Source organism: Drosophila mauritiana, chromosome 2R (genome assembly GCF_004382145.1).
Source record: "Drosophila mauritiana strain mau12 chromosome 2R, ASM438214v1, whole genome shotgun sequence".
Lineage (NCBI taxonomy): Eukaryota > Metazoa > Arthropoda > Insecta > Diptera > Drosophilidae > Drosophila > Drosophila mauritiana.
The window spans coordinates 11,058,376-11,082,925 of NC_046668.1; the positions used below are offsets into that span (position 1 = coordinate 11,058,376).

The window sequence follows — 24,550 nt, forward strand, 5'->3', positions numbered from 1 at the left end:
AAGTTATTATTTTAATTTTATTTAATTAATTTAAACACTTATTTATCGCATGAACATATTGAACAAATGATAATAATTTACAGAAAGCCAATAAAACATAGATTAAATAATACAAGTCTTTTGATTTGGCGGGCAATGCCTTCTGATTTCGATGATAGAAAGTGCCTGAAAATTGAACGAGTGACCGGTGTTTAACTATATTCGCTTTTTTGTTAGTTCTAAATGGTATTTATAAAACTCATTACGTATACTCAATATCTGAAATTCACACATATAGATAGTTAGTTTTCCCGACTTCAAAATTTACGATCATAGACAATGGTTCGGGTCACAGCTTATCGAATATGAAAGTGCATGTCCGTGGTAAGTGTAGTTGCTGTTGTCAGGGAATGAAAAAACCACAACTTCAGTAATTCTAAGGCTATCGGCATTGCCATCCTAAATTTTGAGAATACTGCGCGCTGCCATCCTTTTTTCTAAGGATATACGGCGTTGCCATCCTTATTTTTAAGGACGTCAGGCGTTGCCGTCCTAAATGCTAAGAATGTGTATTGACACACATGTGTAGAGTGCGGTGTGGCAACACCGACATGTGTTGGGTTTGGGATGGCATCTAAGAAATACCGAAAGTAATATATTTTCAAATTAAGCTGTAGCAGTTCAGGAAATTCCTTTTTAATTGGCTTAAACCACTTCAATTAATTATTCTGCTGCAATTAAAAACTCGTCCTTATGTAATACAATGAAGACTTTAATTTAAAAGCATCTTTTTCAACATCGATGTCTGGCCACCACTAGTTCAAAGGCCGTCCGATAGGATCGACCATCGATATCGACGAACGATAGGGCCGATAGGTTCGGACAAATAACGCCTCCTGCTATCGAAAGTCGGGTCGTGCGTCAACGTTAGCGAAAAATGCAAAATTAAATATGTTGTGAGTAGCGAGCGATGCCAAATCGAATATGTTGTGAGTTTCGAGCAAGATCCCCGTCAAACGGACTCCCCGCCAGCCAGCGGTCGCCATCCGCAGCCGCCTGGCAGCCACCCGAAAAAGTCCCCCCCTCGACAAAAAAAAAATTTAGCAGCACCGAAAACGTTCCCCGAAATGCCAGTGTAAAGTGTGTTTTTTCGCCAAACAGTGCTGGCCATTAAGCAAGGCCCCCCCATAATTGTTAAACAAACGGCGAATCGAATCGCGAAATCTTCGAATCGCATTGCTATCAAAATTTTTTCGTTTCGTTAACGCCCTCGCTTATATTTGTGTGTATTCGTTCGTAAAGCAGTGCGCAGCAAGTCGTACTGCTTGCCCGAGAAAAACACTGCGAATAGGAAAAAAGTTGAGAAATATAAAAAAGAAATAGTTTGTTTAACTCAATGTGGTTTTCTTTTGCCACTAAACGGTGCTCCTAGCCGAGAAGTTAGTTGGGGTCGCGGAACTACCTAGTGGATTGTGCATATTTTTGGGCTTAAAACGGGTGGGCTAACCAAAAAATGGTAGCTGGGGGTCGTGTGTGTTTACCTTAGCCAGTATGATGATGATTTTCCGGAATGCATATTCCCACCTTACCACCCATAATACCCCCCACCCCCCCACACATCGTCGTTCTTCTCCTTATCTCTCTGTCTCTCTTCTTTACTTGCAGTTCCACTGCATACAGAAAAATAAACAAATACAAGAAGCATAAAATATGCAGAAAATTAAATACAAAAGGAGCCACTAAGTGTTTCGTGTGAAATCAATTTGAAGACCGCTCGTCGTCGTCGTTGTCGTCGTACATACTTTTCCGTTTCAATTACACTACAATGAATATTTGTTGAAACTTCGTTGCATTTACAGACTGGTGTTTAAAAACAACAACAACAACAAGAAGAAACGTTAAAAACCAAGAACAACAACAACAACAGCCCTCATACACACCGAAAACTAGAAGCAAAAAGGGAAAATTATATATAGATATATATCTACATATATAAATAGTATCGTATCACACATTTACATTAAAAGGAAGCCGAACAGACGTTATCGTAACTTTTATATTACAAAGCACCAGTAAAAAATATATAACCAACTACACACGTTCCTTAAAAACAAATGTTTTCCAAACCGCAAACCAACTAAAAACGAAATGCTTTTGAAATTAGTTTAAGCTAACTAAAAAACGTAAGACCAACCAACGCACCGCAAAGCAAATCGCGTGATTAAACTAAAAATATTTAAAACAGACCGAACATCGGCAGGGAACCAAAACAAAAATTCAAAGAACACGATCAATCCGGAAGAACTTCAATCGGCGTACTAAAACCCGAAATTCAATATTTTTTGTATAACATAGTGGTAGCTAAAACAAATCGAGACGATAACCGGAACATCTTTTTGGAGAATCTCGTCTGAATACCTTTAGTCCCGTGTCTCCGTAATGTTAAGTAAGTAATACCGAATACTGGATTCAATACAAGAATCGTAATATCGTGGTTTATTTTCGACTCGACCACTTGTTGGTTGCTAAAAACTGGCCGAAAAATATTATAATTCAAAAATCGAATTATTCTCCAGCCAATTTTGAATAATTGTCATCCACCTTATTCAAATCCATTCGAATATATTTATTTTGTGTAAAAGCCATGCTTTTCTAACTGCAAGATTTTATACAAATGTCTTAATTCATAATGAAAGGGTACTTTTGTATCTAAAATATCAGCTCATAAATACTCAAGCGAAAAGAGGGTGAGGATGCGATAAGGAACTGCATGAGTAACATAAAGCTATTTCCGACTTAGAAATGGCTTTTCGGAAATAGGTTGCATTAGAAAAGTGATTTTCAGAAGAGCAGTAGTCGTCTAAAGATTAAGAAGGCAAATCAAACGTTATCTCAGAGTGGTTTATCATAAGCATATACAAAATGTAAGGCAGATAAGACCAGTTCGCGGTGGGTAAGTCTCCCTCTGATTTGGTGGCATGATATATCTGGCAAACTATTGTTAAAAAACGCTTCATTGCGCCAATTGCGTGCCCCTGCCCCTGAATTTTGCTGCCACTGCTAATTAGATTTTGTGGCTTTGCTCAGCGAGCAATGTGTTCCGAGTGCAGCCCACTAATCCTCCCGAATCCTATGCGTCTAGCCATCATTATCCAGATCTCCATATTCGCCAACCAGAGCCCGCCAAATTCCCCTGGTCAGACTTTTGTCAAAATTATTGCTAGGTATTCCATCGATATTTGGTAGTGGTCATGCTGAAAGCCTTACCTCGACCCATGTCAATGTGTTCGCCAAACGAAATTGGATTAGCCATCACTCGATATATAAACTGGGGGTTGGAAAAGAGAGGAAATAGCACCAGTGGTTATAGGCTATATTCTACAGGCATGCCCTATGCTGAACCCATGAATGAACTACGGATTCGGGTGGACTCATATCTTTAAAAGATAAAAGTACATTAAGAATCGGTTTTAAAGTTTATTCCTAGTTTTGTGGATAGAGCTGTGTTTTTGCACCATGAATTTCGCTGGGTGGCTTTGTTATTTCCGATTTAGAATGGTATGCCAATTCTTGTTATCCATAGACTGCTTGGTCCACCCAATTGGAGAACACTCTCGCGAACTTGTGGCCAGCGAAGCCATATATTTTCCAAAATCAGCTTTCTTGCATTGAACTTGGCTGAGGGGCATTGTGGCGACCGCTTCCTCAATCTATTGCCACCTGGTAGAGGGCGATCCCAGGTCTGCGCAGAGAAAGCACGCCCAGAACTTACAACCAAAGCCAATGCCATGGTCAGAGGAAGTCCCGGGGTAGTCATGGGTAGCCATGGGCCATCTATATCCGACGTCGTCATCGACGTCGCTAGCTAGTGGGGCAGGCTAGCAAATATGAAATGTTAATTGCCAGCACGGGACACAACGCGGCGAACTCTCGTTGGGCCAACAACTGTGGTGGTCCGTAGCAGCAATAGTTGGATAGATCCTACAGTTCCGTTATGCAAGCACTAAATCAAAGCTTTGTCTCCTTTCAGATGTTCTTGGATCGTTCGATGTGGTCTTTGTTCATTAGTAGCCATCACTCTCAGCCTCCGAGTCACAGAAATCTGGTCAAGAACTTAGCGTAGACCCGTAATCAGCAATAGCAATAGCCAAAGAGAGCCTGGATCGTAAGCGCTGGAGGAGGTCTGCAGAGCGAGCAAAGCCGAAGTACAAATGCACCAATCGAAACTGAAACAGAATCTATAACTTGGAACGGGTGAATTCAGAGCCCGCCATACAACCAATTAGCTAGGTGTCCGAGGGTCCAGAAAAGGGAGTCCAGGAGACCATCCCACCATCCAAACAGCATACATTTTATATACGGAACGGCCTGTCGAGCGTAGTGGCAGCAGCACGCGAAAGCGTCTATAAATCTAGTTAGCATGGAGTGCTGTTTATCGGAGGAGGCCAAGGAACAAAAGCGCATCAATCAGGAAATCGAGAAGCAGTTGCGCCGGGACAAGAGAGATGCGCGCCGCGAGCTTAAACTGCTACTACTGGGTAAGTGGAGCATGGCCCATTTCGATTGCACTTAGCCTGGCTTAATGCAATTGAAGCCGCCTCGCTAATTGCATTGTATGCCCGCCGCTTATGGTTATATATATTTTCCAATCCTATATCCCCAGGCACTGGCGAGTCCGGGAAGTCCACATTCATCAAACAGATGCGTATTATCCACGGCAGCGGTTACTCGGACGAGGACAAGCGTGGGTACATCAAGCTGGTTTTTCAGAACATATTCATGGCCATGCAGTCAATGATCAAGGCCATGGATATGCTGAAGATTTCCTATGGTCAGGGAGAGCATAGTGTAAGTGAATCATTTACCCAATCAGAATACGATTAAGCTCAAACAACATCTTGCGATCCACAGGAACTGGCCGATCTGGTGATGAGCATCGATTACGAGACCGTTACCACGTTCGAGGATCCATACTTGAATGCCATCAAAACGCTTTGGGACGATGCTGGCATCCAGGAGTGCTATGATCGTCGTAGGGAATATCAGCTGACTGATTCAGCCAAATAGTAAGTTACCCGTTTGCATGCTAAGGGAACGGATTAAATCCGTCCGCAAAATGACCCAAAAACGAACTGATGAGACTGAAACTACCGAAACGACTGTGCAAACTAAATCAATTATCTTGTTTATGTATAGTTATCTGAAGGATCTCGATCGTGTGGCTCAACCTGCATATTTACCCACTGAGCAAGACATTTTAAGAGTTCGTGTGCCCACAACAGGGATAATTGAGTATCCCTTCGATTTAGAAGAAATCAGATTTAGGTACATACCATCTTTCTACCCTTACTTCATTGCATGTGCATGACCTCTTGTTTGGTTTTGGTTTAAATATATTTTGTACTTTGTAACTACACACTTAAGAATTTCTTCAGCGCATGTCTCTTCAAGCAAATAATTCAGGGACCTAGTTAGGGCCTTCAGCGAAGTTGATGGACTGAGACGGGTTGCAAAACTACTTTTGCCACTTCTTTTGGTTCCGTTCTTTGTTTTAAAAGTGTATTAATTTATCTAATTTAGCTACTTGAGCGATCTAGCTCGAATTGAACAGGCTGATTACTTGCCAACCGAGCAGGATATTCTGCGTGCTCGAGTGCCGACAACTGGCATTCTTGAGTATCCATTCGATTTGGATGGCATTGTGTTTAGGTATCTATCAAAAATATCAATTGGTGATTACCGGCAAGGCTAGAAATGTAAATGGTCATTGTAAAGCTAGTGAAAGACGATGTCTTACAATTTAGTTACAAATAGATTCGTCGCTTGCGCTCTAAAATTAAATGCTTCTATGTTTGGCTTAAATGTTGTTAATTTGCTGGTTACCTTTCCTACAATAATATATTTTCCCTTATAAACAGAATGGTAGACGTCGGAGGTCAGCGATCCGAGAGAAGAAAGTGGATTCATTGCTTTGAGAATGTGACATCGATTATATTTTTGGTAGCGCTATCGGAGTACGATCAAATCTTGTTTGAATCTGATAATGAGGTATGATTTCAAGTTATGAGTACTTTTGTTCTATCAAATAATCAAATGTACGCTTTCACAGAATCGAATGGAGGAATCTAAAGCTTTATTTCGTACTATAATTACATACCCTTGGTTTCAAAATTCGTCAGTTATTCTTTTCCTGAATAAGAAGGACTTGTTGGAGGAGAAAATAATGTATTCGCATTTGGTAGACTATTTTCCTGAATACGATGGTAAGTGTTCCGAATGGTAAAGGTGGCCATAATTATGTACGATTTTATGCGGCAATGAACCAGGTCCAAAACAGGATCACGCTGCGGCCAAGCAGTTCGTTCTGAAAAAGTACTTGGCCAGCAATCCAGATCCCGAACGTCAATGCTATTCGCATTTCACAACGGCAACAGGTGGACTTTCACCTTATGTACTTAAGATCTATGTAATTGCCTCAAATCGCCAATATCATCCGTAGATTATTTGCTAGTTTTCGTAGAACCTCGCTAGACGTAACCTCATGTTTGCCTTCTTATCGAAACAGGTCCTCAGCGAGATGCAATAACGGCCCGAGAGTTTATACTGCGAATGTTTGTAGATTTAAATCCAGATTCCGAAAAAATTATCTATTCTCATTTCACGTGTGCTACAGGTAAGTTTGCCGCCAGTTCGGTGTTTGGTCAGAAATTGCGTGTGGATGTGATTTTAGTTTTCAGCCTATAAGGGACTGGTCAAAAGGTAAACTTTTGTGTGAAAAACATTTACATTTGCATATTTGCTTTTGCCGCTGATCTAGAGTAGAGAGTAGTAGTGTATCGCTAGTCAAATTTGTAAACCTAAACGAACTGATTTCTAATAAAACAACGATCTCTTGGTAAACAGATACCGAAAACATCAAACTTGTGTTCTGCGCTGTCAAAGATACAATTATGCAAAATGCACTTAAGGAATTCAATTTGGGCTAAGGCGGGCAGTGCGGATATCAGGAAAAGTGGCAATGCAAATGAATTAATTATTTATAATGTATATGATTTGTTTTTCAAAGTCCCTCAATAAAAACTAAATATAGTCTGTTAAATATCGTGAATGGAATATGTGTGCAGTTTACTATCATAGGATTATTTGACAAAACCAAACTAACTACGTCTTCTTCTCTTTGTCTAGATACGGAAAATATAAGGTTTGTGTTTGCAGCTGTTAAGGACACAATTCTGCAATCGAACCTTAAGGAATATAATTTGGTCTAAACTGGATTTGGATCGAAAAACTATTTTTGTGATTTTTATACAAACACACATACACATTCATATAATTCCTTTTTCGCATATTTACTAAATATAAAAGAAGAATTGAGAAGCGAGCGAATGTGGCCGAAAATTAGGCATAAATTAGACCCGAGAAAGTTTCTTACGTTTGTTACATCAGGAACCGAAAATTGTAGCATAAATAGAATACTAAACTGAGATGCTAAAACCGCATCAGCAGAATGATGGAAAAGATGTATACATTTTAATTTGAGAGAAAAATAACACAAAATCTGATACAGCGTGACAACAAATAATCAGGGCAGAGTTTCTCTTACGAATATGACGATTCGTAAAACAATAATTTATATTGCAGTACTTGTATTCTTTCTAGCGGCAAAGTTTTCAGAAAACGTTGTGTGATTTTTTTTGGTGTTTCGACTAGGAAAACTCTTGAAAGTCAAAAAGACAGTGGCCAGAAATGATTGGGATCCAATCGATAGAGTTTTTGGTTAGATTTGAATAAATCTGATGGTAGTTTTTCCTTCCTACACAAGAAACATGATTTCCTTGAAAAGTTTTTATACAAAATATCGTCCGAATTAGTTGTTGTCACTCTGTAGTATTTAAATAAATTTATTACTATAGTAACTTTTGTAATAAAATCCGAAACACAAAATATGAAACGTAAATTTAATCAAAAGCTTGATAAGGAACAACAAACTGAAACAACTTTGTCGTACTGAAGCATAACATAATAAAGCAACATTTTACTAAATAACTACAGAAAAACAAAAACATACTTTTGCGTAAAAATCCCCGAAATATATATATATATATATTCAAAGAATTATATATGCAAGAAGTTTCTTATTAGAATTTCAGGGCATATAGGCGTGTAAAAATAATAAACCGAAAATGATAAGCTGATAAAATGATAAAATGAATGAAAACGAAATCACAGATAATACCGTATTTTTTATTAAGCTAAACAGTAAAGCGTAAATATTGATACTATTGTTTACCGGAATATTTAACTATACATGAAAGCAGATATAATAATTCATAAAACGCATATGTAACAATTTAAAAATTGATTAATTTGCATTGCGCGAGCTCCATTCATTGTAAATTACGATTCGTATTAATACCATGAGAATGAAAAGAAAACAAATGAAACGCATGCAAACCAATACAAAACGATATAGGAGCTAGATTTGTATGAGAAACGCCAGAAACATTTACATGGAGCATTCATTAAATACGTGTTTGTAAAAATGTCGATAACCACCCATGCAACATGCAACAGCAGAATCCATACAACTTATTGATATTTAATCAGACATCAGGTTAAATCCAATCAAATGCGATATACCACTGGTCGAGAAACACAACTATCAGAAGGGAAAGTTTTGCTCTCACGTACTTTTGTTGCCATCAAAATTTCAGTCGAAACATTGTTATCAAAAATAGCTTGATTTTCGTAATTTTTACATTAACTTTGTTAGTTGTTTGCTTATTTTATAGATCTTAATGTATGCAACAAGGGACTCGCTTTGGCGGCTAGCCAAAACGGCGAGGTCTGCCGAGCGGGTCCAGTGTTTTGTTTTTGTTTTTATAATTTTAGTTTAATTTAATATACAAGGATAACTAAATGAGACGCACATAAATAGAAAACCCCATCAACAAATTATTTATGTAAAAATCCAAATAAAAACAATTCTACTCTACGCATATGTGGAAACAAAAAATAAATAAAATGGAAAACAATTGAAACGTACATGTATGTAAAATAAATATGAAGCAAAATGTTTTTCATAATTTAGAGTACACTTATTTTGTTCAACCGAGCGAGATTCCCTCAACCCACATCCCCATCACTTGGAGTTTAGTTCCCTCGGGGCCACAGAGGAGTAGACACTTTGCCACAACTCCAAGCGGAAGACACTACCCACGGGAGTGGACAATTGAGAATCCTATGACCGCGAATAACCAAAAACCAAGACGCATCTTAGTTTAAGTACGATTCAACAGTGTGTTGTATAAAGCTTTAATCCTCGTAACCACATCTAGTGAAAGTAAAAGTAAAGTAATTAAACCATTTTTATGATTAACCAATGGATTAGCTTTTAAAAAGCTTCAATAAGTCAATGTGTATTTTAAAAGATGTAGCAGAGAACACAATGAGAAAAAGCGAATGAGTTTTGAGGCCCGATCGGTATGGATATGGAATCGGTTTAGGTTCTTGCGAATATGCGAATACAAATTCACAGCTGGCATCCAATTTGTTAGCTCCGATTTTGGCTTGGCCCGTTTTTTATATCCACGGCATTATAGACATTCACACACTGACATACATATATATAGTTTTCCGTCCAATGAATTGCATCAGCATCAGCGAGCAGACAAAGTCTCCCATTTATTTTGATCCTTAACATTTCCGATTTGTTTCTTCCGAAATTCCATCCTTAAAAACAAGAGTTTTTCGGCGGTTTCAATGATAAAATGTTCCGACTTTGCAGCCACACATACGCACACTATAAATTGATCGATTTTGATATGATTTCCCCAGCATTTTGTGCCTTTCCAGCATAACGCATCCCCATATTTTATATAGGACAGACTCCAAGTGGGCACTGTACCACTACTGGAGCCTGTTAAATGCCCCGAGACATTCAGATTATCAGCATGTGTGTATGGCCAGATTGTTGTGCTTTGGATTGATAGATTGGTTCCTTAATTTTATGATACGCACCGATAGTCAGACAGTTGTATGTAAATATTTGGCAAATTACTCGCGAGGGGATTCGAAGGCCTCCCGAGAGATATACCACATAATCGAGCATGTGTATGTAAGTGTACATTAAACGCAAAGTGAACTATAATAAAATGAGAATTTGATATAAACCATTAATGTATGTATTTTGTATTTTTATATACAATTTATAATTTTGATTACACTTACAATTGTTACGATTAATAACTAAAATTACATGATAAAACCAAAGTAACGCAGATGAATCTACTAGATATGTATTTCCAATATAGAGATGCCGAGTACATAATACACAAATCCGACGATTGCTAAAGGAATTTCAGAATATTGTAAGGAATTAAGATTAAACAAAGTAAACAAAGAAATTTTCTAAGCAACAAACTCAAACAGAACTGCAAGCAAAAGGGACAACAATTTAAATGGGAAATTTATGTAATTGTGTAAATCTAGAGCGGAATGAAAGCGAAGGATGCAATTTGATCCTTCGGGCCGGATACTCGATAAGTATGGCCACGATTTTCAGATACTTGAAAACCATTTAGGCATGGCATTCGGTGGCTAGTTTTTACTTTAACTATGTATGTAAATGAAATGAATGACCACATTCCACATAAGAAAGCTTGAAAAGCAAAAAAAAAAATGAAAAAAAAATCATTAAAAAGGAATCCCGAATGAAAATCGCCCTTGACGTTGAAGAAAACTACATTATCGATAATAAGAATGGCTAGACGAAGTTTTCGGTTTTGAAATAAAACCCTTTAAACTCAGCATCGGGATAAGCAGTAAGAAACATTAGTTGTGAGTTCGGGCGACATTAGGGAGAAATAGTAATATTCGACTCTAGTTTCTCCATTGCACACCTAAGCATATACATACATACGTGTAAATCAGAAGCTAATGAAACATCCACTGGAACTGCATGCTTAGCCTAGGATTAAGGCAATCCACAGAGACCCCCGATTTGGAGACAGAGACAGTCCAACATGTCCATGGGCCGACTATTGATAACTGTAGCATTTGAATTGAATTGATTGAATTGAATTGATATTGGACGGACGGGGTTTTCCTGGGTGTCTATACATTTGTCATACAAATCATATTGACGGAGCAGACGGCGATTGTATGCGTGGCAATTGTAACTAAACAAATTTTTTAGATAATTAAAAGTATCTATGTACACCTTAATATTAATGAAAAAACCAATATAATATAAATAAAAGTATATTGAAAAGACCTCATGCGTGTTTTGCTATTGCGACTACGATATGCTATCCTATACCTCTTGGAAAACGGATTTCTATATAAAATCAATATTTTAGTTTTAGAGTTTTAGAGCTGTGTGTTGGATTGGATTATATATTGGATATGTGCTCACTGGGAATTGGGAGTTTCAGAAATCCGCAGGGATGTTTTTAACGATATTTCTCTGGGTGTTCTGATGTGCTTTATCAAGAGGTCATTAAACATTTTTAGGGCTCGGGAATTAAATTTTTTAATTTTGGAAATCCAAATCAGTTTTCAGCCATTCTCGATGGCCTACGGACGTGCTTGTGAGCATCGCATAGAAGAAAAAGTCTGGTTTTAAGGACACTAAAAGGACGCATCTTACATCATAATCTTTAGCCAGCCAATAATCGATACATTCTCTTTTGGATACTTATAAAAAGTGTCTTAATTCATAAAAAAAGTCGGCATGGATATGCACTGCTGTTTATCGACCGAGGCAATGGAAAAAAGGCGTATCAATGAGGAAATTGACAAACAGTTGCGTCTGGAGAAAAAACGGTCTAAGCGCGATCTCAAACTACTGCTATTGGGTACGTGGATAGGGGAATTGGGATGTATCCAGGATACAATGTGTGTATATCCACAGGGGCATGCGAGTCCGGGAAGTCCACGTTCATCAAACAGATGCGTATTATCCACGGCAGCGGTTACTCGGACGAGGACAAGCGTGGGTACATCAAGCTGGTTTTTCAGAACATATTCATGGCCATGCAGTCAATGATCAAGGCCATGGATATGCTGAAGATTTCCTATGGTCAGGGAGAGCATAGTGTAAGTGAATCATTTACCCAATCGAAATACGATTAAGCTCAAACAACATCTTACGATCCACAGGAACTGGCCGTTCTGGTGATGAGCATCGATTACGAGACCGTTACCACGTTCGAGGATCCATACTTGAATGCCATCAAAACGCTTTGGGACGATGCTGGCATCCAGGAGTGCTATAATCGTCGTAGGGAATATCAGCTGACTGATTCCACTGAATAGTGAGTTGGGACACCAGGGGCGATGACACCCAAAATGGTTTTTTAATAATTTTTGTATTTCAGTTTCTTGGGTGACCTAGGTCGAATTGAACAGGCTGATTACTTGCCGACTGAGCAGGATATTCTGCGTGCTCGAGAGCCTACATTTAATATTAACGTTTATCCTTTTGAGTTGGATGGCTATGTGCTGAGGTATATATCGAATTTTTAGGGCTATTTTCATTTATTTTATTGTATTAAAACATTGTTCGTTTATAAACAGCATGGTGGATGTCGCAGGACAGCGAACTGAGAGAAGAAAATGGATTCACTTTTTTTCGAACGTAACATCGATTATATTTTTGGCAGCATTGTCAGAATATGATCAGTTCATGATGGAATCCGAAAACGATGTATAACTTAAAGGCATTTTATTAATTAATCACCAAAAATAATAAAATCGGATTATTGCAGAACCGTCTGGAGGAATCAAAGGCTCTATTTCATACTATCATAACATTCGAATGGTTTAAAAATGCTTCAATCATCCTGTTTCTAAACAAGATGGACGTGTTGGATGAGAAAATAATGTATTCGCATTTGGTAGATTATTTTCCTGAATACGATGGTAGGCGTTAAAAAGTTATATAATCCAATTTTAATCAATATATTTGATTAATATTAATATTTTACTGGGATTCTTTACAAAACAGGTCCAAAACAAGATGCAAATGCGGCCAGAGAATTTGTGCTACGTATGTTTGAAAGCATTAGTTTAGATACACAGAAAAAGATATATTCGCATTTTACATGTGCTACAGGTAAGTCAATTGTCTTGATATTTTTGTCTTAAAATGCAGTTGTTCTATTCTTATATTGGGAGTTAATGTATTGCTTAACAAATAGCTACAAATCCCATCTAATTAAGTTATTTATTTTATTTTTAGATACGGAGAACATTAGGTTTGTGTTCGTTGCAGTTAAGGATACAATTTTGCAAAGCAACCTAAAAGAAAGTAATTTGTTTTAATATGAACGTGGATCTGTAACTTTTATGTGGTCTCCCCATGAAGATAATAAAAATAAATTTTATTTTGTTTTGGTATTTGTATTATGCTTTCGCTTTATATATCAATCTATTGATTAGGAAATTATTTGCATGTCTTATAAATTCTTTGGCTAAAGATGTATCTGCATTATACCATTTGTTTTATATTATCGCTATGTTTTTTAGGACTTTTAAGTTTGGTTTGGTGTTTTTAATAAATAAAACACGTTATAAGAGCTCTGCATTGGTGGGCTCTTAAAAATAATTATTCGTGTTTTTATTGTCATTACAAATTAAATTAATCTACATTAAAAGAGTCAACAAAGTACAAGGGAATGGGAAAAGATAAAAAATTCTCTTAAAAATCGCTCTTAGTGACTTGAGTAGGGCGAATTAAGTAAGCTCAGTTCTCGACAATTTTTGATATCGTGCGGGTGAAAATATAAATTCGTCGAGCGCCGCCCAATTAGTCTTAGAAAAACCCTCAAAACAGAACATACATAGACTGAAAAAATTGTGTTAAGTCGACGGTTTTGGAATCCTAAAATTTATTATATAACCTACAGAACAGGAATAAAAGCTAAAAAAAAATCAACCAAACCGGTAAAATTGGTGAAATAAATTTAAAATCTAAAACAAATTAGAAATTTATCTCGTGACTAAATTTCAATAAATAAATTTCATCAGCAGTTAAATCGGTGAAATAAATGTTAAATCTTATATAAAAATTATAAAGAAAATATTTTGTAAGCACGTGAGTCAGTTATATAATAACGTGTTATCACTTCCTTTATCCGGAACTCCTAGAAGGAAGAGAAATGCCTACTAAATATCGTACATACATTATATATAGTGATTATACATTATGTATGAGTGATTCATTGCAGTCGACAGAATAAAAAAATTATAGTTACTTAATTTTATTTATGAAATATTTTATAAACTTATTTAAAACAATGCCCATTTGGGTTTGGGCATACATTTAATAATCACAATTCGATAAAATGTTCAGCTCGCTATTTTAGTCGTGAGTAACACTTTGTTTTGTATTAATACCCAAAGCGAAGATTATTCGTATAGGCAGAGCCCAATTTCATAAGATAATGTTGAAGGCCACAAGGCGAGTTGATAGATCCGCGTCGGAATTTTTGAAAATCGCTTGAGATATGCGTTCAAGAGCAGACGATATAAAACTTTCGGAGTCGTTATATTATTTCGGAGTTATAATATTTCGGAGTTATATTAAGATACACATGTGTCACTGGCATCTGCATGCAAGATTCGGTCTTTGTGTACTTTTTAGTCCTATAGTTTCCAATATTCCGACTTACTGACAAACGAACGGACAGGATCTATAATTGTTGATAATAATTAATGAAGATACAGGGTAGGAAACTCTTCCTTCTACGTGTTACACACTTTCAACGATCAAGTATACCCTTTCAAAGAATGGGGTATATATATTGTTATATTGCGATCTTCACTCGACAAATACAGAATCTAAATAATCCAGGAACCAGAGAATAAACCTGCAGGAATGAACATTGACTGCTGCTTATCGGAGCAGGCTTGTGAGGAAAGGCGTATCAGCAGGGAAATTGATAAGGTCCTGAAAGCGGAAAAGAAGAAAGCACGACGCGAACTTAAGCTATTGGTCCTGGGTAAGTGAAATCGGAGAATTATTAATTCCATGGCCAATGTATATAACCAACAAATGCACAATCGCAGGCACAGGTGAATCTGGCAAGACCACATTCATCAAACAAATGCGCATTATTCACGGCAACGGATTTTTGGACAAGGAGAGGGAGCAGTTCACCAAAAATGTTTTCCAAAACATATTCATGGCCATGCAGTCGATGATCAGTGCAATGGAGACTCTGCAGATTCCCTACGGTCAGCAGGAGCATAGTGTAAGACTAATTACTGGACCAATAATACCAAGTGATTTGCCTCCAATGGAGATCATATGATCCACAGAAACTTGCTGATCTTGTGAAGAGCATCGATTACAAGACAGTTACCACACTGGAGGCGCCCTACTTGAATGCCATCAAAACGCTTTGGAAAGATGCTGGCATCAAGGAGTGCTACAATCGTCGTAGGGAATATCAGCTGACCGATTCAACTGAATAGTGAGTGAGCGGGTTGATTTACTAAGCAATATGTGAGGCACACGTTACGATTATTAGAGCACAGAGGAGTTTAATATCTTCTCTAATTATACATACTTAAAAAAGGCTTAGTACTTTCTCTTGAATGTGATGTGTGATAGTTATCAAAGCATTTGCATTAAGCATAATTAAAGGCTGCTGAATATCTTCAGTTAAAATCGCTTCATTCTTCATCCAATTAGCTTTTTGAACGACATAGCTCGAATTGAACGGAGTGATTACCAGGCAACTGATCAGGACATTCTTCATGTTCGAGCGCCAACAACCAATATTGTTGAGTATCCCTTCAATTTGGACGGTTTTCTGATTAGGTATTTGTTTAAAATATATTGAAATTAATAACTTCAATTAAATACTGCAACACAGAATGGTGGACGTCGCTGGTCAACGAACAGAGAGAAGAAAGTGGATCCATTGTTTTTCCAATGTGACATCACTTATGTTTTTGGTTGCCATGTCCGAGTTTGATCTAACTTTGGCTGAATCGGAGAATGAGGTATTCTTTTGAAATTAAATTTTTTGCAATGAATAACCAAATTGCTTATTTCAGAATCGTATGATGGAATCTAAAGCTTTATTTCACCATATAATATCGTCTGAATGGTTTCAACACTCGTCCGTGATTCTGTTTCTAAACAAAGAGGATTTATTTAAACAGAAAATATTGTCAACGCATTTGGCAGACTATTTTCCTGAATATAATGGTAAGTTGACCCCAAGCAAACGTACATGTAAAGGATTTAATTCGACATCCTATTAACCAGGTCCAAAGAAGGATGCTAGGGCGGGCCGAGAATTCATACGGCAAATGTTTACTAGCGTGAAAACTGATCCTTACAAGTTAATCTATTCTCATTTCACCGTTGCTACAAGTAAGTCTGCTTTTAATTCTGATCTTTGAAAAAATCAGATCTTTTTGAATTTCTTGTTGGTGTTTTATTGTTATTCAAAACAAAAACTATAGACACAACTGTGCACACAATAACTAAATAAGTGTTTTTTGGTATTGTAGATACTGAAAATATTAAGTTTGTGTTCACTGCTGTAAAGGACACAATTCTGGAATTGCATTTAAGTGAAACTAATTTGCTGTGACCTCGATTTCTACAAAATGTCTATTTAAATCATATTGATGAGGAACAAGGTTTGCGTATCATATTTTAAAAATAAGGAAATAAATGTATGTACAACAGAAAATAATTTTTAATTTATTTTTAAGCTATATTTACCATCATATTATAAACTGATGTATTTTAAAGGCGCCTTGTTGCTTTTAGACGTTAAAAAACTGTTTTTTATTTCAATCTTATGTTTACATATACAATCCATTAAATATAACACGGTTTACATACTGTTCTTATTCAGCCTAAACGCACTATGAATCCAGCTGCTTTTTGCCGGGGTTTCAGTACACGTGAACTATCACAATAAAATCATATATATGTCATGCTTTGCATTAACCGTAGAACCTTATATGGGCAAAGAAGCGAATTAAACATCACGATGATCAACAGTTTAAAACGAAACTCTCACACACTTAATAAGCTAAATATAATCTTGGATGGGGGCTCGTATTCAATCGGTTTTGGCACGTAAACATTTACATGACCACAAAGTCGCTAAGGTTGCGTTCAGGTTGGACCATGCTCGGTGGCATCAATTGCACCAGTTTGTTGAACAGGAAAGCTCGCTTATTCTTCAGCTCTGGTGTGCACTCCGTTCGCGCCCTTTTGGTGCATGAGGAGGAGCTCGGGCTAGATGCAGTGTCCGAGATGCCAGAAGAGATCATGCTTTCGTTCGACTCCAGGGAGAGGTTCTCGGTAGCGGGTCCATCAGCCACTTCCTCTGTAAAGAAACAAGTTGAGTCATCCAATAAGAATTCATTATTGACTAATAAAACCTTTGATCTTTGCCGATACATCGGAATCCGTTTCAAGATCGTCTGTATCAGCACACAACGCAGGTGTGTTGCATTCTCTTTCAAGGTTACCATCGTGGTTTTTGAAGAGTAAAGACGCAAGCTTGTGGAACTAAAAGAATAAACTCCGATATAAAAAAGCTACAAAACCATAAGTAATTTCTTAGACAAACATTATTCAATTGCTCCGCATCGTTGTGATCAATAACATCGGCTATATGATGCCGTAAGTACTGCATTGCCTTTAAGGGATCCTGGCGCGTCATCTCCTCGTAGCGCAGTTTACGCACCAAAAACCGACAATGCTTCAGGATCTCCTCTCTTTTGGGTCTAAAATATAAGGAAATTATCATCGATTACATTCAGCTAGTAAATTACATACTTTTCCAGGCATAAAAGCCAAAAATCATCAAGTCTCAGCTGCTGCTGCTGACAGATTCCAGGATTTCCGCCAAACAAATAGTGGGTATTGGTCACATCATCATACACCAGCTGGTGGGCATAGCGAGGGCACGGCTCTAAGGTACCATCACCCTTGCTGGCGCCCAAAATATTCATGTTGTTAATGGAGTTGGCATCCTGGCCACTGTGGCGACAGTAATATATCCTTGACCACTTGTGATTGCGCAAGGAATAAACCCAAAAGGAGTTTGATGCATCAATATGCTGTATATCACGACGATCCTTAACCTTACTTAGGCTCTACAAATAAATCAAAAATAAATACGAACGCTGAAATAATGTCAGAACTACTTACAGAAAAAACATAAATTTCATCACGTTCACAGTCAATGGTGGCACGCAATGTATAGCCAGAGGAAGGCTCGAATTTGGCTTCGTTGCCAGCGGTGGTTCCGTGATGGGGGTGCTCCTTGTTGAGAACTGATATGGCCTGGGTGTCTACATCGTAGCTGAGAAACTCATCAAGATCCTCCTTGCCTCGTTGTCCGCCGTATATGTAAAGCTTTCGATGTTTCTATAATAGCGCGTACAAATACAAATATATATATGTATATATATATATAGCTTATAAAGTATATTTAACCTACGTTATGGAAAACCATGCAATGTGTGATCCTGGACTTGATGGACATAACATCTGCCAGGGAAGCGCTGGCGTGGTGGCAGTCCACCAGAATCTGAGCCCAGGTGTTCGTTGCTATGTGATAAGAGAACAGCCCCGAATATTCTGGTTCTATCGCTCCCGTGGCATTGACACTGCGAGGCGTGAGTATTTTGCCTCCGAAAACGTAAATTGTACGCTTATCGGTATCCATGCACATCTGGTGATCATAGACAAGCTGAGGACCACCCACTTGGCTGGTGTCATCGCATATTTGCATCCAGTTGTTAGCCCTCGTATCGTAAAGGTAAAAGTCGCTCTTTATATAATCCGAAGTTCGAATTGAGTTGTCCAGGTAACGACCAAGCATGAATACATTTTCGCTGATGGGATCAAAGACCATTTTGTGGCAGGATCGCGGTGTGGGCCCATTGGATAGCTCTGACCTTTCGCACAGTAGCGTCCACTGATCATCTTCGATATTGAATACCCAAAGGTCGCTCAAGTCCTGGTAGCCATCCCAGCCGCCGTAGAGATAAATAAGTCTCCTTTTGGCATCCACCACCAGCTGGTGACCACCGCGGTTGCCTGAAATAGAGGAAGTTAACTGCTGACGATTGCTATTTGGAGACAAAAATATTTACCAGGCTTTATGTCGCTTTCGGTATGCTTCATATGCCAGCTGTGCTTGTAGTCCTGCTTATTTAAATACTCATCCATTAGGCCCTCATCTATGCACTCGACTATAAAGCGTTCAGCCTTCTCAAAGTCGCCCTGCAAAACCTAAGAACCAGTTTTTTTAATGAATTTAATACTAAACTTTAAAAGTTTATGATCTATGCTGGGGATTCCATTCTTACCAGACACTTATGCAGTTCGCTGATCAGCGGGTGCTCCAGTTGCACATTCGTTTGCTCCTGGAGCGCCCCAAAGGCACTCAAATAGCCCTGCTGGCGGAAGTGCTTCAGACACAGCTTGATGATCTCCACCTCGCGCAGCGAGTTGTAGTTCTTCATGCGAGCACTGGTGTACATGGGGTCGTCCTGGCCGTGCAGCTCCACGTACCAAATGCTGAAATTGAACGACGGTCCCCAGGAGAGCAGGGGCACGATCTTGAGGTACAGTATTGGTAGGTTTTCCGAACCGTCTTCGGTCAGGCAGCGCAGGTTGAATACTTCCGGTACGTTATCGTTTTTCAGGCCACTGGGGAAAATATTTGAGTTATATTGAAGAATGCATTTCGGAGAACCAGCTGAATAACCTACCCCTCCAGCAGCAAAACCATGTGCTCATCCTCCAAGCCGCCGTAAACACGGAATTTCTTGATGTTGCACACATGCGACTTCTCGAACTTGCCAAACTTGATTTTCTTCACAATGGCGGGACGGCGCAGCTTCAAGGTGAGAAATTGCGGCGGGCTGTTCGTGTAGGCGGACCACCTAGATGTTTGGTCGTTGGGACAGTCCACCAGGACGTTTCTACGAATCGAATGGTATGGAAATTAGAAAGATGTCCGTTTAACAATTACGAAATGCGAGGCATCCATTTTCTTTTCCAAATTAGTACTTACTCCGGCAGATAGTTTGGCGAGTAGCTGGAGTAACGGTAGATCTCAAAGTTCAGGCGCTCGGAAAGCGAAAAAGGCTTCTGGCTGCTGGTATTCGTGCCGGAGACCGGGTTCAAAGATGGATTAAGGGCCGAGGACAGCGCCACCGATCCGTGCGAGCTGTTGTCCGTGGGACTGGATGTCGAGGAGGAGGACATGGCGAGTTCTATTCCAACGATCCTAGCGGTAAAAGGTTAACGGAGCTCGGCTATAGCTGTTATTACCGTTCTTTCTTGTCCGTACTTCTGTGCTTCCCTGTTCCACACCCAAAACAACCGAGTAACAGCTGATCGCCAGGGGCGTAGCCGTTATCTCATCAGGGGGTCGATTAACCGATTGTCTTACATTACATTTGCAAACTGTTAGCATTTAAAAACAATTTACATTGTGTAAGTAACCTATAGAATTAGGCTGTAAAATCAAAACAAGTAATATAAATTTTAAGTTTACGCTTTCATACTTCCGAGTGATAGCCGAGTGCACTTCTAACACAACTTAATTTACGTTAAACCGATTTTTGGCTAAAGTTTAGATAAGTGTATCGCGGCGTATCGATTATTTATTTGAAAGCTGTTTGTTCGTTCAACCGTGATGCCTTTTTATCAAGCGTACATAGTTATTAAAATGTAGTTAGCGTTTGCTTTAAGTTGTTCGGTTGGAGTTATGTTTATTTGTTCTGATGATGGCAAAGTGGCTTGATGTCTCTTGTGTGTACTTGGGCGTTTTATTTTGCCTTCAAAATACCATTGTGCGTGAATAAACCCGTATAAATACAGCTTTAAAATATATTTTAGTTTTTAGTTCTATTCCAATGGATACTTTTTCAAAATCAGAAAAACTGAGTGCATAGCAAACGGAGCATATTTTAGCAATGTCTCTTGCATTCTGAAGCCAATAAACTGGACTCGATCGGTATTGAACATGGATTGCGACATAAGGGACGCGTTGACAGATATTAAAGTGAGAAGTTTAATTTGAATTAATTAATTTAAGTATTACAATAACATTGACAATTTTCAGATGTCAGTTGAAGTATTCTACAAGGATTCTTCGAATTTTTACAAGCCCTTTGCCGTAAAATTTAAATTTGATGTTTGCCAATTGTTAAAGAATAAAACACAGCGTAACTTTTTGGAAAAATACGCTATTAGCCATTTGATGGAATGGACTAATGTAAACCACAGTTGCCCATATAGGGTAAGCTTATATAAGTCAAATTTCCTTTATATATGCAATATTTGTATGTTTCTAAAGGGTCATTTGATTGCGCGTAACTTTCGTTTGGACGAGGTCTCTCTGCCCATACTTCCAATTCAGGATTACAAAATTGCATTTAACTTTTCAGGAGCCAAGCCAGGAATCCACTTGGGAATGGTTTTGATCTATTTTGAAATTCTAGAGGATTATTACAAGCACAAAAAAAATAAGCCACTACCCAAGCCGTTGAACTTTGTTTAAGATTCATAAATATTCATAAATATACACTTTTAAAATTAGGTTTTAATACAAAGGTTAGTTTCGTGAAAATGATTCTGACAATTTTTGTCGGGTGTAACCGGCACCCATCGATATCGTAGACTTATGAAAATTTTAGAGTACGGTCACTCTGTCAGTGTCGTGGCTTGGTTTTGCACGGATTTTGTATTTTTAGTTTTAAACCCATAATTAATAAGTAAATATGGCCTTTGATTCGATACCCAAAGATCTGAGAGGACTTCGCGCATGCCTCGTTTGCTCCCTAGTGAAGGTGGGTTATATTTTGCCATGACTCGACACACATTTTCATTGAAATCATTTATCGCCCGCAGAGTTTTGATCAATTTGAGACTGATGGCTGTGAAAACTGCGAGGAGTTCCTGCGGATGAAAAACAACAAGGACAATGTCTATGATCACACTAGCAACAACTTTGACGGAATTATTGCCCTAACTACGCCCACCGACTCCTGGGTGGCCAAGTGGCAAAGATTGTGTAGGGCCTTAATAACTTCCATTCCAAAAGGGTATTACTGATATATTTGAATTCATTATCCTTTAGCCCGCTTTACTCGTGGTATCTATGCCATTTCTGTATCCGGAACACTGCCGCAGTCCACCTTACGTGACATGAAGAACCGTGGAATTGTCTACAAATCTCGGGACAGAAGTCAACGCTAAACAACCAGATTGCCGTACAAAATACATGTATAAATCTTTATTCTTTAATTTATAACAAAACCACGAATACATACAATAGCAATACAAAACGAAACCGCATCAGTCTTCCAACGAACTAACGCGCAATCCCTCGCCGCCGGCAGTCGTAACATGAACACCAAAGCCCGCCGATTCGAGCTCCTCCTTAAGCTTCCAGTATACCTCGTTGCACTCGTAGTTCTCTGGAAGCAGAACGATGACATAGCCACCTGCGCCGGCGCCTGTCAGCTTTGAAAAGAAGCCACGCTTAAAAGCGATGGTGAAGATCTGCTCCAATTTCGGATGCGACACTCCGATAGCCTTCAACAGATCATTGTTGATCTGGAACAGGCGTTCAAGTTGCTCGAATTTGGAGCTATCGTCTTGGGCGTTGCCAAAGCTTTCGTAGAGTGGAACGGCGGCGGCAACAAGCTCCTCGCAAGCCTGCCAAATGGCCTCGATGAGCTGCGGAAAGGCCTCTCCCAGATGACGCACCTTGGCCACAATGTCCGCGGTGCTGCGACTCACACGACTGTCCACCAGCAGGATGTTCAGAGGTTTCTGAATCTTCAGCGACTGGAAGCCCTGTCCCTTGACATACCGCAACATACCGCCGTAGGTGCACACAGTGTTGTCCAGACCCGAGGGTGTGCCATGATTAACGCGCTCCGATTCATAAGCCCAGGTCGAGATCAACGCCTGGTTTGCCTCCGATAAGTAGCTGTCTCTATCGAAGTGTCCGGCCAAAATGAGAAATGTTGTGGCCAAAGCTGCTCCGAAAGAGGCGGAACTGCCCAAGCCCGCACCCACGGTTAGCTGGCTGTCTACCTGCACCTGGAAACCGGTTTGCAGCGTCAGTTTCTTGTCGCCGGGTGCGGAGAGTACAGCGCCGGCCAGCAAATAGTATATGGAGATGAATGCCCGCTGGGTGTGCTGCTTGGGTGCATTGCCTCCGGATCGTTCAAGTTGTTTGGACACCTCTGCGCGGACGGCTTCCAACAGATTGGCCGTGCTGTCTGATGGGTATTTACTCCTAAATTCAGCCAGGAAGCCATTGAACTCCGCCAACTGGATCTCCAGTGTGCAGTTAAGGGCCTCCAGTTGAAAACTTGCCACCTGGCTGGCCTCCAGCTGTCGGAATTTCAGAGTAGTGCCCAAACCCACTACGGCGGCGAGGGCGGGACGATGATAGACCACGGCGTGTTCGCCATGGAGTATGACCTTGCCCGGAGAATGGACCTGGAACTTGAGCAGCATTGTTCTTGATGATCTCCGTGTATTGTGTGTTCTGTATTTCGTTTGGCTATGGCTTTATCGGTATATCAGCTGTTTCGAATTGTAATGCTAATGCCTTTGGAGCGGACGACCTGCGACGAGTACTTAAACTTTTATGGCTGTATTTCTTTATGTAACTTATGCATTTAGTGGATCATTTGCGTTGTTTATTCGGTAACTCCTATTTCTGCTTGCCGATTCCTGTGCTTTCCCTTTCACTTTCTTTGTGCGACTGGCGTTTTTCGGCTTGTTCGTCTCTTCGATCGGAAAGCGCAACCAACCATCAGCAAAACGAACAACAGGTTTTTGCGGCTAGTGTTTGCTGTTGTTGTATCGCCCGTGAATATGTATGTGTGACGTTGTTTTTTTGTTTTATTTGGTACTACTATTGGGCTTTCACTTTCTCCCACTCTTCGGGTGTGTAGGATTTCTGGGAGAATGCATGGATTTCTTTCAGTTCTTCGGCCAGCGTTGAGTTGACTAATCTATGCTTCTGGAGAAGAGTCTTGCCGCTGAAGGCTGGCGATACGATTACGGCACTGAATTTGCCGCCACAGCCGTCTGATTCGTCCGTAACACTCACGTACTCCGTCTGCAGTTCCCTTTTGAGCTTCTCCTCCAGGTACTTTGAGTCGTATTTACTCATTTTGAATGGTTTTTTTTTAAAACGAAACGAGGTGATGGAGTGGGTGTGTGACCGTATGGGACTTCGGCCAAAAACCGGTTTTCCCTAAGCCGGGTGGTGGTTTTTCTATCTGCGCTGACCTTGGTCACACCATTTTAAATGTTCTTTTTCGGGGGCTTCCTGCGATTTAACTATTAAATACTTTAATATGAGCTTGTCTAAGTGATTTAACAGATTTTGTCTTTGTTTATATAGTTTCAAGCAGCCATTCAAGACTAAAACTGCTAAAACTTCTGTTTACTACAACATATTGTATTTAGATTCAGTTTCCACCACAGCGTATATTTCTAAACAGTTATGAGACCCCATTACACTTTTCGTTTCCTGCTATA

General features: G+C 39.3%; 8 protein-coding genes across 19 annotated transcripts; 5 read left to right on the forward strand and 3 right to left on the reverse strand.

Moving 5' to 3' along the window:
• The first annotated feature begins 845 nt into the window (after nucleotides 1–845).
• Nucleotides 846–8,025, forward strand: LOC117135644 (G protein alpha q subunit). Of its 9 annotated transcripts, XM_033296029.1 has the most exons (11): nucleotides 864–968; nucleotides 1,645–2,425; nucleotides 4,010–4,517; nucleotides 4,643–4,827; nucleotides 4,891–5,045; nucleotides 5,176–5,304; nucleotides 5,560–5,688; nucleotides 5,898–6,027; nucleotides 6,089–6,242; nucleotides 6,545–6,652; nucleotides 6,883–7,092. In XM_033296029.1, exons 3-11 carry the CDS (start codon nucleotides 4,400–4,402, stop codon nucleotides 6,963–6,965), a joined length of 1,191 nt encoding a protein of 396 aa, XP_033151920.1. In that variant the 5' UTR covers nucleotides 864–968; nucleotides 1,645–2,425; nucleotides 4,010–4,399; the 3' UTR covers nucleotides 6,966–7,092. The 9 variants fall into 9 exon arrangements, with proteins under 9 accessions (XP_033151917.1, XP_033151912.1, XP_033151920.1 ...); XM_033296021.1 differs by lacking the exons at nucleotides 5,560–5,688; nucleotides 6,883–7,092 and adding an exon at nucleotides 7,165–8,025 and having other exon boundaries at nucleotides 862–935; XM_033296028.1 differs by lacking the exons at nucleotides 5,176–5,304; nucleotides 6,545–6,652 and adding an exon at nucleotides 6,306–6,413.
• Nucleotides 8,026–11,704: 3,679 nt separating this feature from the next.
• On the forward strand, nucleotides 11,705–12,709 carry LOC117135646 (G protein alpha q subunit-like). The gene is made up of 5 exons (XM_033296030.1): nucleotides 11,705–11,837; nucleotides 11,894–12,078; nucleotides 12,142–12,296; nucleotides 12,360–12,488; nucleotides 12,559–12,709. The coding sequence occupies exons 1-5, from the start codon at nucleotides 11,714–11,716 to the stop codon at nucleotides 12,692–12,694; spliced, it is 729 nt and encodes a 242-aa protein (XP_033151921.1). The 5' UTR covers nucleotides 11,705–11,713; the 3' UTR covers nucleotides 12,695–12,709.
• Nucleotides 12,710–13,683: 974 nt separating this feature from the next.
• On the forward strand, nucleotides 13,684–16,731 carry LOC117135777 (G protein alpha q subunit). Of its 2 annotated transcripts, XM_033296246.1 has the most exons (9): nucleotides 13,684–13,926; nucleotides 14,837–14,984; nucleotides 15,052–15,236; nucleotides 15,304–15,458; nucleotides 15,680–15,808; nucleotides 15,864–15,993; nucleotides 16,048–16,201; nucleotides 16,262–16,369; nucleotides 16,510–16,730. In XM_033296246.1, exons 2-9 carry the CDS (start codon nucleotides 14,861–14,863, stop codon nucleotides 16,590–16,592), a joined length of 1,068 nt encoding a protein of 355 aa, XP_033152137.1. In that variant the 5' UTR covers nucleotides 13,684–13,926; nucleotides 14,837–14,860; the 3' UTR covers nucleotides 16,593–16,730. The 2 variants fall into 2 exon arrangements, with proteins under 2 accessions (XP_033152137.1, XP_033152138.1); XM_033296247.1 differs by lacking the exon at nucleotides 13,684–13,926 and having other exon boundaries at nucleotides 16,510–16,731.
• A 33-nt stretch (nucleotides 16,732–16,764) lies between these two features.
• LOC117135776 (muskelin) lies at nucleotides 16,765–20,357 on the reverse strand. The gene is made up of 10 exons (XM_033296245.1): nucleotides 20,049–20,357; nucleotides 19,744–19,956; nucleotides 19,339–19,681; nucleotides 19,123–19,261; nucleotides 18,465–19,066; nucleotides 18,173–18,391; nucleotides 17,798–18,117; nucleotides 17,589–17,745; nucleotides 17,398–17,527; nucleotides 16,765–17,342 (listed from the first exon to the last, which is right to left on the reverse strand). The coding sequence occupies exons 1-10, from the start codon at nucleotides 20,240–20,242 to the stop codon at nucleotides 17,098–17,100; spliced, it is 2,562 nt and encodes an 853-aa protein (XP_033152136.1). The 5' UTR covers nucleotides 20,243–20,357; the 3' UTR covers nucleotides 16,765–17,097.
• A 351-nt stretch (nucleotides 20,358–20,708) lies between these two features.
• LOC117135779 lies at nucleotides 20,709–21,594 on the forward strand. Of its 3 annotated transcripts, XM_033296251.1 has the most exons (4): nucleotides 20,759–20,832; nucleotides 20,918–21,044; nucleotides 21,105–21,281; nucleotides 21,339–21,594. In XM_033296251.1, exons 1-4 carry the CDS (start codon nucleotides 20,783–20,785, stop codon nucleotides 21,540–21,542), a joined length of 558 nt encoding a protein of 185 aa, XP_033152142.1. In that variant the 5' UTR covers nucleotides 20,759–20,782; the 3' UTR covers nucleotides 21,543–21,594. The 3 variants fall into 3 exon arrangements, with proteins under 3 accessions (XP_033152141.1, XP_033152142.1, XP_033152143.1); XM_033296250.1 differs by having other exon boundaries at nucleotides 20,709–20,832; nucleotides 20,886–21,044; nucleotides 21,105–21,594; XM_033296252.1 differs by lacking the exon at nucleotides 20,759–20,832 and having other exon boundaries at nucleotides 20,845–21,044.
• An 83-nt stretch (nucleotides 21,595–21,677) lies between these two features.
• Nucleotides 21,678–22,334, forward strand: LOC117135780 (transcription elongation factor SPT4). Its single transcript, XM_033296253.1, has 3 exons — nucleotides 21,678–21,831; nucleotides 21,893–22,055; nucleotides 22,122–22,334. The coding sequence occupies exons 1-3, from the start codon at nucleotides 21,763–21,765 to the stop codon at nucleotides 22,238–22,240; spliced, it is 351 nt and encodes a 116-aa protein (XP_033152144.1). The 5' UTR covers nucleotides 21,678–21,762; the 3' UTR covers nucleotides 22,241–22,334.
• LOC117135778 (mevalonate kinase) lies at nucleotides 22,250–23,908 on the reverse strand. The gene has a single exon (XM_033296248.1). The coding sequence runs from the start codon at nucleotides 23,513–23,515 to the stop codon at nucleotides 22,340–22,342; it is 1,176 nt and encodes a 391-aa protein (XP_033152139.1). The 5' UTR covers nucleotides 23,516–23,908; the 3' UTR covers nucleotides 22,250–22,339.
• Nucleotides 23,909–24,241, reverse strand: LOC117135781 (bolA-like protein 2). Its single transcript, XM_033296254.1, has one exon. The coding sequence runs from the start codon at nucleotides 24,177–24,179 to the stop codon at nucleotides 23,919–23,921; it is 261 nt and encodes an 86-aa protein (XP_033152145.1). The 5' UTR covers nucleotides 24,180–24,241; the 3' UTR covers nucleotides 23,909–23,918.
• Between the last annotated feature and the right edge of the window lie 309 nt (nucleotides 24,242–24,550).

Coding starts and splice junctions, on each gene's coding strand:
- LOC117135644 (XM_033296029.1), top strand. CDS start 4,400: ATGGAGTGCTGTTTATCGGAGGAGGCCAAGGAACAAAAGCGCATCAAT. Junction 5,046..5,175: donor CTGACTGATTCAGCCAAATA/GTAAGTTACCCG, acceptor GTTTATGTATAG/TTATCTGAAGGATCTCGATC. Junction 5,305..5,559: donor TTAGAAGAAATCAGATTTAG/GTACATACCATC, acceptor TATCTAATTTAG/CTACTTGAGCGATCTAGCTC.
- LOC117135646 (XM_033296030.1), top strand. CDS start 11,714: ATGGATATGCACTGCTGTTTATCGACCGAGGCAATGGAAAAAAGGCGT. Junction 11,838..11,893: donor TCTCAAACTACTGCTATTGG/GTACGTGGATAG, acceptor GTATATCCACAG/GGGCATGCGAGTCCGGGAAG. Junction 12,297..12,359: donor CTGACTGATTCCACTGAATA/GTGAGTTGGGAC, acceptor TTTGTATTTCAG/TTTCTTGGGTGACCTAGGTC.
- LOC117135777 (XM_033296246.1), top strand. CDS start 14,861: ATGAACATTGACTGCTGCTTATCGGAGCAGGCTTGTGAGGAAAGGCGT. Junction 14,985..15,051: donor ACTTAAGCTATTGGTCCTGG/GTAAGTGAAATC, acceptor GCACAATCGCAG/GCACAGGTGAATCTGGCAAG. Junction 15,809..15,863: donor TTGGACGGTTTTCTGATTAG/GTATTTGTTTAA, acceptor ACTGCAACACAG/AATGGTGGACGTCGCTGGTC.
- LOC117135776 (XM_033296245.1), bottom strand. CDS start 20,242: ATGTCCTCCTCCTCGACATCCAGTCCCACGGACAACAGCTCGCACGGA. Junction 19,682..19,743: donor ATGGTTTTGCTGCTGGAGGG/GTAGGTTATTCA, acceptor TATTTTCCCCAG/TGGCCTGAAAAACGATAACG. Junction 19,262..19,338: donor GCGAACTGCATAAGTGTCTG/GTAAGAATGGAA, acceptor ACTGGTTCTTAG/GTTTTGCAGGGCGACTTTGA.
- LOC117135779 (XM_033296250.1), top strand. CDS start 20,764: ATGATGGCAAAGTGGCTTGATGTCTCTTGTGTGTACTTGGGCGTTTTA. Junction 20,833..20,885: donor TTTGCCTTCAAAATACCATT/GTGCGTGAATAA, acceptor TTTAGTTTTTAG/TTCTATTCCAATGGATACTT. Junction 21,045..21,104: donor ACGCGTTGACAGATATTAAA/GTGAGAAGTTTA, acceptor GACAATTTTCAG/ATGTCAGTTGAAGTATTCTA.
- LOC117135780 (XM_033296253.1), top strand. CDS start 21,763: ATGGCCTTTGATTCGATACCCAAAGATCTGAGAGGACTTCGCGCATGC. Junction 21,832..21,892: donor TCGTTTGCTCCCTAGTGAAG/GTGGGTTATATT, acceptor TATCGCCCGCAG/AGTTTTGATCAATTTGAGAC. Junction 22,056..22,121: donor GGCCAAGTGGCAAAGATTGT/GTAGGGCCTTAA, acceptor ATTATCCTTTAG/CCCGCTTTACTCGTGGTATC.
- LOC117135778 (XM_033296248.1), bottom strand. CDS start 23,515: ATGCTGCTCAAGTTCCAGGTCCATTCTCCGGGCAAGGTCATACTCCAT.
- LOC117135781 (XM_033296254.1), bottom strand. CDS start 24,179: ATGAGTAAATACGACTCAAAGTACCTGGAGGAGAAGCTCAAAAGGGAA.